Source organism: Dipodomys spectabilis, unplaced genomic scaffold (assembly GCF_019054845.1).
Source record: "Dipodomys spectabilis isolate Male_0828 unplaced genomic scaffold, ASM1905484v1 ptg000032l, whole genome shotgun sequence".
NCBI classification, from domain to species: domain Eukaryota; kingdom Metazoa; phylum Chordata; class Mammalia; order Rodentia; family Heteromyidae; genus Dipodomys; species Dipodomys spectabilis.
Genome location: NW_024870709.1, coordinates 6,179,864 through 6,194,736, shown reverse-complemented (window position 1 = coordinate 6,194,736; position 14,873 = coordinate 6,179,864). Strand labels below are relative to the sequence as shown.

Sequence of the window (14,873 nt, the reverse complement as noted above, 5' to 3'; positions counted from 1 at the left end):
TCTTAACACACATGATTTCTGTCAACAGAGAGGGTAAACAAAAATAACACTAGGAATAGAGAAATGAAAACAATGTTTAAATAATGCCAATAACACACCATTGATGTCTAGGCTCAATGTGTTGATTATGTATCTGCATGCTTTTTGCAAGAATGGATTGAAGATGTAAGAGGCAGAATCTCTCTGAGAAGATAATTTCCACATATAATGCACCTTATCTTTTTCTATCTTTCTGCTACTCCCTCATGTTCACTTTATTGATTCTTCTAAATCAGATTTATCTGTTTTTATTTAACCATCCATCCAGTCCCGTTGCTATTTCTTACTATGCAGCTTTTCATAGTGCCCGGAGTTCTGCTCATATTGGCCTTATTTTTATAAATGAAATAACCAAGAACTAACTAAAGCCCCTGAAACATTTGCTCAGATGATGAAGAAATTGATAAATTACCTTAAATGTAAAATCTCAGAACCATAAAGGACGGATAACATAAAAGAAGAGGACATATTTCTGTGTTTTCCATGTCACACACCGTACACAGGCAAGTCACATTCATAGATTTCGTGTATTCAGATATTCCATCAGTGTCTTCTTATGGAAAACATGCTATTGGGATAAGAAAATAGACTGAATAGAAATCATTTGAACTTTAAGTTTAATCCTAGCCCTACCCTGATCTTTAACCCGACTCCCCCACCGATACTCCTACTTGCGCCTACACCTACCCCTAATCCTAATCTGTAACTTATTAAGTAGATAGATCAGATTAAGAAAATATACATTAGGAAAGTAGACCAGGAAAATGCAGGCATATGACCTTGTCGATATGATGGGAAATGAATATTCTTATGATCAGAATCCTGGAAAAGTATTTCTACCTTAGCTAAGAAGCAGCTGAAGTACATTTTTGCTTGTTCATTTAGTTTGAGCATGTGACCTCTGGCTCTTGAGGTGTCTTGCAAATAAACTTAGTCTAACAACTCAGTAAAGTCATGAAAGCCTTGGATGATAATTTCTAGTCGATCTTCAGCATGTTCCCCAGCCTTTAGCTCTGGAAATGAAGACCACCTCTTTTCCTTTTCTTTTTGTAGTGCTTAGTTAGAATCAAACTCAAGGTCTTCCACATTCTAGGTAAGTGCTCCCCAACCGAGCTCCATGCCCAGCACTAGATTGCTCCTTCTGGATCAGACAGGTTTGGATTTAGATAATGAGAAGGTTTTAAATGTCAGCTTTTGAATAAAAAAATAGTTTTCTAAACCCTTCCCCCAACTTCAATCCCACCGTCACTATTTCTGCATTATATTTTTACATTAGTCTTCTCTGTTATCCATGCATGCTGTGTCCTTCCCTACCTTCAAGCTTTACTTAGTTCCTCTCTGTCCTGACAATGTTTCTAATTTCTTCCTTTTGTTTAAAAACCAATTTTCCACAAGCCTTCCTAAGTCCCTTATTCACAATTGGTTCCTTCCTTTTCCCATAATCTCAGTTCCTTTTATGACTCCTATGGGTTTACAACCTGGTATGCATGGCAGATTTTTGTTTCTGCTTATGCCAGTTTTCTTTGTCAAAAATACTGGCAAGTTATGGGTAGAATCAAATAGCTATATTGACTTTGTCTATTCCTGATTGCTAATATATTGTCCATTTGCCTTGTTTTATACATACAGAAATTTTCTCACACACGAAAACAAAAATACAAAAGACTTCGAGATGTTGGACACTATTTGATGATAAACAACTACTAAGAAATTCCACTGGTGTGATAAAAATAGCATGGGTAATAAAACCACAAACATTGAAAACAATCGGAGAGAAGAAGGGGGGGTTAAGCAAGTATAACAGAGGAGTGAACTGTTTCAAGCTGTGTACAATGTATGCTTTGTCAATGTATGTTCATAAAGATATTTTTTAAATATCCTACTACTGTTTGATTAGTGAGGCCTTGTCTCCTCTCCCTTTTCTGCAGAAAGATTTAATGTCTAATTTATTTCAGAGGCTGCCAATTCTTCTCTAGCATAATCCAACTTTTTTGCTGGAGATAAACAATAATTCTACTAGTAGTATAAAGGTCGATACAAGCATCAGACCTTATTTATCTGCTGCTGTGTGCATGCTTGTCTCTGTGTGCATGCTTGTCTCTGTGTGCATGCATGCACCTGCGTATTGTATGTGTGATAGGCAATGAGCCATCTTGGTGTCACATTGAAAAAAAATTGCATGGTTTTTGGTGAAAAGATCAACTTTTATCTTTCTTCTGTAATGGTGTGTGCATCTGTTTTTTCTTTTGGTCGTCTGGAGAAATCAAGAAATGGGATATATATATATTATATGCATATGCATGTCTATTACATACAAACATACTGTTTTCTGAAAGAAAAAAGAAGTTAAGATGAACTTAAGCATAATTGTTGTGGCCCAGAATCAGTTACAAGCTTGTGTGATTTTTTTTTCTTGGCAAAAGAACCTCTTAAATATATTGGGATAAAATGAAATAGGAAGACAGGTTATCAAGCTGTGAGGTGTGGGAGGGTCACTGGTTAGACATGATCTATGGCTTTCCTCAACAAGCCATCCTAAGATGCCAACTAAGTAAATGCCCTCTAAAAGCGTACTGCAAGAACAAGACCTAGACAGGCTCTTGGCTGTCCAGGCTCGCTGGTGTCTCCTCTGGCTCCTTGCCCTTCCCGAAGGCCATGCTACACCCATATCCTCACAGGGCCCCAGGCGAGGTTGCTCACCTTCGCCGTTCCCATCTCGCCATCCCAGAGGCCTTCCCTCAGGAGCGCTGGGAGACCGAAGTGAGGCAGAGGATTGTCCTCAAGCGCCAGAACACCAAGTGCCAAGGGAAGGGGCAGTTCCAGATGGTGTCTGTGACGATGGGGTCCCCTGGCTCTGTCACTTTTCTCACTACAGGTTTGACCCGAAGATGACAGATCTCCTCATACCCCCCTCCAGAGGACATAGTAAGAGGCTCCAACCTCTAGGTGAGGTGCGTTATTTCTGAGGTTGCCTGCTACCACTCCGTCAATTCAATTTACACACACACACACACACACACACACACACACACACACACTAGCCTGGCAGGTGAAGGGGAGCATTTGACCTCTGATATTTCCATTTCTGGGGGGGGGGGTCTCCCCCCGGGGCACCGGGCCTGGATGGTGTGGTGGTGCCCTGTGTTGTGTGGGTGTGGGAGGGGAAGTCCTGAGCCCTGACACACGTCTAAAGACACAGCCTGCTCTCCGCAGGGGTCCGAAGGGAACGACCCATCTTCCTGCCCAGCGCCTTAGCTCGCCCAGGAGACAGGCACCGCGGACCTTAGAGGACGGGGCTCTCCCTGAGGCCCGGGGGGGGGGGGGCAGAGTGGGAAAGGGGCGAGTGCCCCCAGGTTCTGCCCGAGATCCTCCCTCCCCGTCCCCCCCCCCCCCCCTCGAAGGACTGAGAGTCAAAGGAGGCGCAGCCCGGCCGGCCGCACGTCTCCCTCGGCGGCGGGGCCGGGCCAGCGCAGGAGGCACGGGACCGGACCGGGGGCGGCGGGCGGCAGCGTCCGCACCCCGCGTCCGCACCCCCGCATCCGCATGCTCACGCGCGATCCTTCCCAGGACCGGCGGGCTGGGTGCAGGACCGGCGTCCCCTCTCCCTGCCCCCATCTCCTCTCTCCTCCCCCCCCTCCCCGTTTCCATTCATCCATCCAACAGGGTGCAGTGGGCTGGCACGCCAGCCGGGATCCCAGCAGCGCCTTTGAATGAAGTGGAAGCGCCCGGGAATCGAACCTGCAGCCCCCACGAGGCAGCTGCGGACGAATTCCCCTCCGGACGTGTGCGCCGCCCACCCCGCGCCTCCCGGCCGCGCGCGGAGGGATACGCCTGGGCCGCTCCTCCCCGCGCGCGTCCCGCCCCCGCCCGGCGCCGCACCTCCCTCCCCGCGCCCTCCCTCGCCCGCCCGCCCGCCCGCCCGCCCGCCCGCCCGCCCGCCCGCTCGCTCCCTCCGCCCGGCTGTGCTGCCGCCGCGGCGGCCGCTGCTCCCGCCGCCGCCGCCGCCGCCGCCGCCTGGATATAGTGCGGCACGGAGCGGAGCTTGCAGTCACTTTGCGAGGAGGAGCGCGCGGGCTGCGGGCGGCTGGGGCACCCCGGGCGCGGCGTGGGGCGAGCGGGAGCGGCCGTGGCTGCAGCGGAAGGTTCTCTCTCCGGGGCTGGACTTAATAACTTTGGAACTGTCCACCAGTGTCACGTCCTGAACATGAGCCTCCTCCTCTCCTTCTACCTGCTCGGGTTGCTTGTCAGTAGCGGGCAAGGTAGGAGTGCGGTGCTTCGTGGCATATACTCTCCCTCCTTCCCTCCTACCCCCTCTTCCCTCCACCCCACCCGGGAAGGCACGCGGGGAACACCGAGGGGAGCGCAGAATTAAAGGCCAGCCAACTAAAGTTCCTGCTAATTGTGCATGGGATTCTCGTGATTGAGGCTCTTGGATTCAGTGGCCCCCTAACATTGGAGATGTATTATGCATTTCAGTATTGTCGTCGTATGTCAGGTTGAGACCCTCCGGGGGGGAAAGAGAGAGAGAAATGTAGACTTGGGGGAGTGTGTGTGCACATCAGTAAAGCGGCAGATGGAGGCAAACTGCTTTTTTTTCTTTTTCCTGAGATGTTGCTGTTTTTCTTCTTCTTCTTCTTCTTTTCCCCTGTCCTCTGATTTTTTTCCTGATGAGATCTATGCGATGAGTGTGTTGCTGTGTATTAATAGTTAAATATCTGCGGTTGTGGAAGGGAAGGGAGCGATGGTATTTTACAGAAGCAGCCAAAACTATCAGGGCTCCATTCGTTTGTGGAACGTCTCTCTGGTGTGCAAGAAATTCAGTTCTTAAGAGACTGGTGGTTTTTTTTTTTTCCCCTTTCCTTTTTTTTTTTTTCCTTTTCCTTTTTTTTTTTTTTTAAAGACCAGTTCCTGCCTAGGAAGTGAATAATGATGGCTCATTGATGTTGGAAACTAAAAAGAGGCCATAGATATGTGTGTGTGTGTGTGTGTGTGTGTGTGTGTGTGTGTGTGTGTGTGTGGTGTGTGTGTAAGAGAGAGAGGGAGAGAGAGAGAGATGAAAAAGCAATGCATAAAACTAGAAATGTGTTGCAGTCATTCATTTTGACCCTCTACTCCCTTGTGAATACAGCGAAAAAAAAAATCAAAAAAAAAAAAAAATAACAGAAGATTGTCATTGCACCTGTAAGGGGTTTTGGAGGTGGTTGTGGAAAATTGGTAGGAGCTTATCTATTAGGAAAAAAATAAATAATAAAAGAAGCCTAGTCAATTAACGCAAGGGACAATTTCTGGAAGCCAGCTCTGCTGATCTGTATAGAGATCTGTGTTAATTTATCTTGCTTGTTTCAACAGTATACATTCACGTAACATATATTTACAAGAATTAGAAGCATTCTCAACTGTCCAGACAAGTTTGGACATTTAATTGGGTAGACAAATGTTAAAAATCTTCCATGGGTTGAAAGTTTTGGAAGGTTAAGAAAACAACAGCAATTTTGTGGTGTACAGTAATTGCTGAGGTTATATTATTTGTGTGACATGAGATTACTTGGAAATAAAATAATAAATGGCAAGGTAAGTTTAAAATATCTTCACTATATCCAAATTCTAAGCACTTTTAGCCTCTTTTCTGTTGCTCATGTGGTCCAGCAGGGGGTGGTAGAACTCCATTTTAATCCCAGTATTGGTTGTTACTGCTCTTGTAGTCTTTCTATCATTCTTCAGCAGGGCTTGACATTTTCGATGTGATGCCTTCCTATTTCTCCCCCTCTCCTCCCCAAAGCTATACTGTTAGCAGCTGATAAAAAGCAATTGGTTAGGAATGCAAACGCTGGAATAAAACTATAGTTTGTAAAGTGTCTTAGTACGCAGCTGCTCCTTTCCCTGTACAAATAGTGTGCAGTATTTCAGTCTTAGACAAATTACAGAGATGCTCATTTGAAGATAACACCCACCTAATCCATTCATTCCATCAGTTTCAGAGAAAAATTATCCTCTACTTTTTCCCATATAGATGAGCTTCTCTCATTATTGGAGAGCTGTTGATCGTGTTTAACTGTTCATATGTGATGCATGAGGGCATTTGTGAATAAGCAAGAAACAGATTGTGAACATTGCACCTAGAAAACAACTGCAATTAAATAAGTAGAAGCAGTGTGGGGAAATATAGGAGCACACAAGGAAGCGGTTTCTGCAGATTTGGTATTACATTGTGAGCACTTTGGAGAAAAAGAATGTCTCAGTTGTGGTGTCTGTACATATATCATTGCAGATGCTAAGTGTGTTTGAATTTGGGGACAGGAGGGGAATATGAGAACGTTTAAATGCCTAGGTTTAAGCTGTACATGCAAAGATACAGGATTGGGGTCTAGATATGTAATATGCATCTGATATATTGTGATTCAGCTGATTTGTAATCAGAATACACAGGGGTTATAGGAAGAGCTCTGAAACGGAAACATGACTGCAGGGGAGCCCATATTGACGCTAATGAAGCAGGCTGGAAGAAGAGCATCCCTGGAAAAATCTCTATCCACAGTTCCAAATGTGTGGCCCTCACAGAGCCATCGATACATATCAGAAGCTCCAAGCTTCTGTCACAATGGGCGTGCATTACATCTATGACATGTGTGCTAATGAATGAAGTCAGGGATGCTCAGAAATCTGTGCCCTCATCCCAGAACCCAGTTTCTCCTTGTTAGGGTTTTGTTCCCTAATTAAGGATGCAGCAGCGAGTATCAGACACACCACTGGGAGCTGTTTGGAAAAATAAAATAAAATAAAACAAAAGACCCTACTGTAACTCAGGATTTTGTTTCTTCTTTTGTAAATGGGGCCATAGAGAAGCCTCCAGTCAGTGATCCCTGGGCTTGCCTCGGAAATACGAAAACCCCAGCTTGCTGATTTATGTTTCCAACAATATACTTGCAGGGGATTTTATGAAGCGTGATTGAAGCTATTGCTGTGGAAAGTGGTGAGCAGTTAGACTGGGGAAGGGCAGCGATGATGTATTCCCTTTTAAGTAGTGAAACCGTTTTGGAACCTTGGTAGTTGAAAAGAAGAAATGACAGAAGCGAGAGACTTAAGTGGATACCAATAACATAATTAGCTAACGAGATCTAATAGTTCTTCTTGTAACTTTCAACACAGCATTATTGTTCCCCTCTAGGGAGAGGTTTTTTTTTTTTTTAATTGAAGTCAAAATGCTCCTTTAAAAGCTTCATGTCTCCACTGTAAGATTAATATCTAATGAAGTGTGATTGTCAAGTTTAAGTTTGAGTTGTCAATGAAAAGGGGATTGTATAATTCTGGAACTTCTGCCATTATTTTTGCTTCACATTCAAAACCTGATCACAGCCTCCCTGGTCATAAATCTCTCAAGTGGTAACTTGAGCCTTGGATTAACAGTGCATTTGCTATGTAAATTTGAATTCTCAACCTGTAGTAGGTGTGGGGTGTTTTCCTGAAACTTATCCAAGGTTTGAAATCATTTTATTCTTTAAAAAAATACTGAAGTGTGATGAATGAATATCGAGTACTAATGATTAACATAGGAAAAGTACAAGCATTATCCTAGTAAAACTGAATAGTGTTCTTGATATCACTTTCAATACGGTTTTAACACACATAGCCCCCATTTACTTCAGCCAGAATCATTAGATGAGGAACGTAGTGAACTACCCAGTTAATGAGTTAAACCAATCTGCTTGCAGTTGCAATTCTTTCTGGGGAAGTAGTAGGAAGTCATTGTTCATTAGAGAAATGTAACTTAAAAACAGCTCTGCTGTGTGAATGCTACCATCAAGTTTAAAAGAAAGAGCTCACCAAAAGTCATCCTCAAGTACAGCTTCTCGCATAGCCTTTCTCTGTCTGCTGCCATTCTTGGGACAAACTTTCTATTGGATCAACTACATATTCATTTTCACTTAAAGGAAGTAGGTTAAAAAATACAACCCCTTCTTTTTTTGTTAACGAAGAACCCAGAGGATTTTCTCCCCTGCTTTCTGTCAAAGGATTTAAGCAGATCATTTTCTCACTTTCATTTCTTATGTTGAATCTGAGCCCACAGAGAAAGAACAGAAATTTTGAGTTCTGTATGTCAGATGAGGATTTTGTTTTCCAATGACACAGGGGGCTAATGTTCTCCCTGCGGTAATATCTACCAGGCAAGCAATTAATAGAACAAAAGCACTTCATTCAGTACTCCAAGAAAGTCAAACATCATATAATTCTGTACAGACAATGGCACTCTTTCCAAAATAGAGAGGTGGTTTGTAATAAGACAGACAAATGAGCTGCAGAGATTGAGGCTAGTGACTAAGCTGTACAGGGTAATTTGTTTTTGCCTTTCCTTGTTTGGAGGCAGTGATAATAGGAAGAGGATCACCATTCAAAAGGCTTTAGAACTAGTCATGCTGCTTTTTGGCTTTTGACATTTGGGAAATCATTTTAACTTATCTGTTTTCAGGGTCATCTCTCAAGGCAATGAACTTCTGAGAACATGAAGAAAAGTGCTCAATAAGTGAAGAACAAGTCTCATGTTTGTGTGTGTGTGTGTGTGTGTGTGTGTGTGTGTGTGTGTGTGTGTGTGCGTGTGTGTTCTATATCCCAAATTGCATTCATTTCTAAGTATTGGTGTATTATGCAAGATTAATTTAGCAATGGTAACAGTCTTTTTAGGGAATGCCATACATAGCTTTTCAACCTTTATTGACGGACAGAAATTCTAATTCCTTGTAAGCTTTGTGCAATTACATTGAGGATAGGGCTATACAAAAGTTTATAAATTAATTTTAGTATCCTTAATTGCATGCTAGGAGAACACATATAATAGAACAGGTGTTTTCTGGGTTTTATCAAGGCAATAGTCCTGCACTTCATGATGGAATAATCCGTAATCATTCAACAAATAGAAGTACTTCTGTATATCACTTTTTAAAACATGTATTAGACATACAAGCTATTTTCAATAAAACAGCACAAATCCCAACGAGCTTCCAATGCATTTCTCAGTTTCACATGATCACTTATGCTACCAATCCATCAGCTACCTATAGTCATTTTAGTAAGCCATGATGTAATGACAAAGACCAACTTAAATTTAAATAATTAAGAAGCATGACAGAGAATATAAGCAGAGCAATCAAATGATAAGAGTATGCAGCATTTCAAGTTGATTGATGAGAGTTTTTTTGGCTCCATTTTGTCCATTAAAAACAAACAAACCAAAACTAACAAGGAAAAGACAAGAGGAACATTTCATGTGTAATCATAAGACCAGTACTGCCATCTGTCTCTTGACCTTGAAGCAGCAAAAGGTGATTTTAGAACAACCCTTTACTTATTAGAAAGTTTGACATAAAAATGTGTAATTCATTGACCTTGGTGTTCAGCCATGAGGAATGATGATAGATATGTATAGGTACCTTGCAAATTGTTAGCTGAACTATGTTAGGTGGTGCTCACATATTTTAGGGCACAGAGAAAATTCATCTATTCTTTGATATCTCTGTTAGTCAAGTTGTAATCATCATAAAATCTTTTATAAGTAGAAAAAGTATCGAGGGGGCAACATTTGTCTAATTTATTTATAAGCAGAGTAATTTATGATTTACTGACTTATATAGTATTAATTACATTCTCCCAGACACTTCATTAAGCAACAATGCTAAAACAGTTGCATATGTTGTATAAGGAACAATTCTAGGGGGTGCTATCCAGAGTCCCAGTGAGAGATCACACATTTGTGTTCACACATAGCCAGCAAGTGTCGTTACAAAGTCTTTAGGGATGGGATGCACTTTTGTATCATTAATTCTTTCTAAGGGCTAGTTTTAGGCACCTCACTGATTAAAATGGAAACCCAATTAGGGCCATGATAAATATCCCATACAAAATTAAAATCATTACAAACTAGAGCTCTGGCTGTACACAAGACTATACTTTCTTAATTCAGTACAAAACTTGACACTTGGCATGGATTTAAAAATCTAATAGACCTTAAGATCAAAGTAACATGTTTAAATTTTGTGCCAGTTTGACAGTTAATAAATTAACTGACATTTTCAAAGTCTTACAGTAAATCTAATATCAGCACTTTGTACTGTACCCAATTCAGAGCCTTTATTCAAAGTGAGTTCAATCGTTCTATAACTTATTGTCATCAAGAATCAAGGGATTATTTCACATAACAACTAGGTGACACTATTATAAATTGTGCTACTTTATCTAATCCATTGCTTAATGGTTGTATTTGTTTTCCCATGGAATTTTTAGTACTTTTCATGAAATACCTTCATAATGATGGAATTACTTTTTCTTTTGTCTTGTGTTTTTAGATGGGAAGTATTTTTGATGTGCCTACTGCTATTATACCATCCTTTCTGTTTTACTTGTACTGTATCATATTTCTACCCTCATTTAATTCTCAATAAAATATTCACTATAAAACAGAATTGAGGGATTATTAACTTTGTTTTATGGATGAGGAAATTAGGTTACCAAGAAAATATCTGATATGCTTATTTCAACTTTAGTTAGTGATATTTTGGAAATAGTAGATTTTCTTGTACTTCTAATTTAATGTGTAGTTGTGTAGTTTTTTGTTTTTGGTTTTTATTTGGTCAGTTGTGGGGCTTGGACTCTGGGTCTGGGTGCTGTCCTTCAGCTCTTCAGCTCAAGGACAGCGCTCTACAACTTGAGCCACAGTGTCATTTCTGGTTTTCTGAGTGGTTATTGGAGATAAGAGTCTCATGGACTTCCCTTTCCAGGCTGGCTTTGAATCACAATCCTCAGATCTGCCTCCTGAGTAGCTAGGATTACAGATGTAAGCCACTGGAATCCAGCTTAATGTGTAGTATTTAATGTGTTTATCATTTTTAAAAATTTGCCTATATTTGTTGAGTTGTTTCATAGAATGTTACATTGAGAGATGAGAAGACAACTAAAATATCAAAATCTAAATGAGATGTGATTATTAAAATGTCCAAAATGTTGCATATTGGTATAAAAGTTAATAGAATTAATAAATTATTAGGTGAACTAAGTGAATGCTTAGGAATTATGTACCCATAATTAAGGTTTTTGGGCAGGCTGAGTTCTAAATGTCCTACAACAAACTACCTTAGCATTCTCCCTTTCTGCAGGATAACAGTGAGGATTTGAACCTTAGACCCATCCAACTCTCAACTCTTCTCTTGTTAATTATTGTCTTTAAATAGTTTTACAAAGGAGTTGCCATTTAACAAAGTTTATAATACAATGCATCTTAATCAGTGTCACCCATTCAACATTCTTTGACATCTCTCCTAACCCACCCTTCCCTTTTCTTAAATGTATAGTATATACAATTAAGTCTTGGCTGTATTTTCCTCCCTTCTCCCTTTCATTTGTCTATCCATCTCCCTTTGCTCTGCCCCTCCTTCTTGCAAGTAGCCATTTCCTGGTGCTTATTTTGTTGGGCTTTGAATTTGTTTTTCTAAAGAAATGTATTATTTGTGTTCTCCCTAGAGTCTATCATATTTTAATTAATACATTTGACAAAAGTTCAACTCTTTATCAGGAGACAGATTAAGTGGCAGTACAAAGTCTTGAGGAATGAGTTGCTCTTTTGTATTACCAAAATGTGGTAAGGGGTGGATTTAGCAACCAGAATACTTAGGATGGACCCATGATGGGATAGAGGACTCCCCAAATATCAACTACAAAGTAAAAATCACTGCTAACTAAATCACTATTGTTCTTAAGAATAGACCATCATAATTCAGGAGACCAATTTCTACTGACTAAAACAGAGAGATTTGAAATGTGACAAGAATATGTAGAAAAAATGAATGAAGGAGAAAGTTGAAAAGGTAAACTAACTGTAGACAAAGAGGATAGTTACAGGGGAAGGCAATAAAGTCCAATGAATTCTGCTTATTTTGAACTGGACTGGCTAGGTAAATTTTTGGACCCAATGTGGAATAAAGTTGGGGGCTAGAGGCAGAATATCTTGAAGACTTATTTAAGAATGACTGGTATAAAGCTCTAGGAAGCAATGTTGGCACAGGACAAGAATATAATTGAATTTGATTTCTTATTTATTTTATTTTATTTTATTTTTTTGGGGTCCGGTCGTGGGGCTTGAAATCTGGGCCTGGGCGCTGTCCCTCAGCTCTTCAGCTCAAGCCTAGTGCTCTACCACTTGAGCCACAGCGCCACTTCTGGCTTTTTTTCTTTTTGCTTATGTGGTGCTGGGGAATTGAACCCAGGGCCTCATGCATGCAAGGCAAGCGCTCAACCACTGAGCCACCTTCTTAGCCCCTGAATTTGATTTCTGGATAAGAATATCTCTCATGTGTAAGATAGATCCAAAAGTCAAGAAAAGTATTGAGTAGATGTGAAACATATTCCTTGAAAAAATTAAATGGGTATTAGTAACATTAAATTTGGAAAATTGTTAGAAAATTAGTATTAAAATATTAATCTTACTTGACAGAAAGAATAGTGATATTTTAGTGGAAATGAAGTAGAAAAATCCATTCATTTGTGGCATTTAAACATATGTTTAAGTAGTTGTACAAAGGAGTTGAACAAAACAATTTACTAGTACAGTATCTTGATCATTGTCATACCTTTGACATTTTCACCCATCCCCCCAACCTACCCTTTCCTTCACTCCTCTTAATTTTGTAGGGTATACATTGAATTCTTGACTACATTCTCATCTTCGTCTATCATTTTCCTTTTGATCGAAGTCCATCTCTTTCAAGTACTCTCATCTTGGTTTTTATTTTGTTTAACTTTGCCTTTCTAAGGAGTTACACAATTTGTTTTCCCTTGAATCTATTATGTTTCATTTAATATATTTGTATATACTTGTATACCACCTAACATATTTATTTATACATGTATAAGCTAAATCTAACTGAAATATAAGGGGAAACATGCATCCTTTTTCTCTCTGAGCCTGACTTACTTCACTTAACATATTTTTTCCAGATCTTTCTATTTCTTTACAAATAGTTCAGTATCATTCCTCAAGTGGATGAATAAAATTCCATTGTGTATATATACCTAATTTTCTTGATCCATTAATTGATTGAGGAGTATCTAGGTTGATCCATACCAGCAATGAACATGTTCTGATGGCTTTACTGTATCCTGTTTTTATAACTTTTGGATAAATCCACAGGAGTAGACTAGATGGATAGTAGGGTAACAAGTTTTTAATTATATGTTGAGTTGTCAGTATCCAGAGGACTGATAATAATATCAGTAATAAATTTAGAAATGAGAATTGTTCATTTTTATTATTTTTAGAATAATTTTTTATCTATTATATATTTTTGTCTCATTCTTGAATCATCATATTTAATTTAAGGAATGTTTTCCATAAGTCTGAAATTTAGAGTAAAATCTATTTTAATTATATATTCTTCATTTGAAATTTTCTGCACTTGCTCTATTGTACTATATTGTATTATTATTTTGTGGTAGATTAGATTAGAACAAATCAAACCATCAATATAAAATAAAGTTTAAGGAACTACTAAGAAGGTTAAACATGACCAAATATTATAAATAGTGTATGGAAATGCCACAGTGAAGTCTATCAATCTGTATGATTAATGTGATCTAGTGATTATAATTTTTAAAATTAAACTAATGCACAATTATAATTTAAAAAGTTAAATAATTCAAATAAAAATTGATGCTTCACATACAGAATTGAAAATGTGTCTACTTGTATTCAAGGGAAAAGGAAGGAAATAATATTTTGAGCACCTGTTTAATGCCATAGTCTATGGAGCATTTTCATGCAACATCTCATTAAATGTCCAGTCACATTTTTATAGCTTTTTCTGAGAAACATAATTCGTAGCAGAATCCATTAAGTATGTTCAAGATATATTTAATCCCTTTCTACTATAGTGTTTATTTCTTTGAGACATCTTACCTTTATACTATTGGTAAGTAGTGGAATGTGTAACTTGATGTAAGCATTCTGTCTTGCACCATTTTTAAAATTTCATTATTTTTTTTATGTGATCAAGTGTTAGTTGTCTCCCAATTACATGGGAAGCTGTAGCACCGCATGAAGACATTGAAAGTATGAGAAATCACCTCAATTGCCTTTCTTTAAGAAAAGCATTCCTTTGTTTCTGGATTTAAGAGCATTCTGGTTTCCATTCAAATATATGTCTTACAAGGTGAAATTGTAGCAGAAGAAGATGGAAGTCATTTTCCCCTGAGTGAACTGCTTGTTTGTTGACTTTGTCATCTTATATTCTAAGAGTTTCATAATAGACTGTAGAATTTATGTTAAAGTGTGTGACCTTCAAGTTTTGCGTTTGGGAGAAAGAGATATAAAAGCTGGATACAAAAACAAAACTTAACTTTGTCCATAATATAATAACCAGTAATGTTGCTTTTGTTAGTCCCTTATTACAAATTTCTGAAAGTTTCATTTTATTCTTTCTTTTTTTTTTTAAAGTATTTTTATTGCATGTTAACACACTAGAGTTTTCCAAGGTTGCCAGTGAATTGCTATGACTCTATGTTTATGTATGTACTTGCAAAATGAGCTGATGTGCTGTACTTGAGATGTACATTAAAGCACGACTAGTTACCTTCATGTGCAGAAAAGCACAATTGGAACATGTAAGTATTAAGGAGATAGCTTGTGAACTTAAAAAAACATTGCTACCATAACATGTCCATTTTTAACAATAACAAGCTTTTACTTTTCATTGATGGTTCTATTTATCTCTGGTTATTTTCCGAAAGTAGCAACAAATGTATTGCCTGAGCTGAGATTTGCATCTATTCATACTATTTCATAATGTAATTGGGAT

General features: G+C 39.2%; 1 protein-coding gene across 2 annotated transcripts in view; it reads left to right on the top strand.

The window, feature by feature from the left end:
- Positions 1–4,016: 4,016 nt before the first annotated feature.
- The window catches only part of Ncam2 (neural cell adhesion molecule 2), a 311,886-nt gene continuing 301,029 nt past the window's right edge, over positions 4,017–14,873 (top strand). The window contains exon 1 of one of the 2 annotated variants that reach the window (XM_042676924.1): positions 4,017–4,298. In XM_042676924.1, the coding sequence (XP_042532858.1) occupies positions 4,244–4,298 (55 nt within the window). In that variant the 5' untranslated portion in view covers positions 4,017–4,243. The remainder of the gene's footprint in view (positions 4,299–14,873) is intronic. The other variant, XM_042676925.1, reaches the window with a different exon arrangement.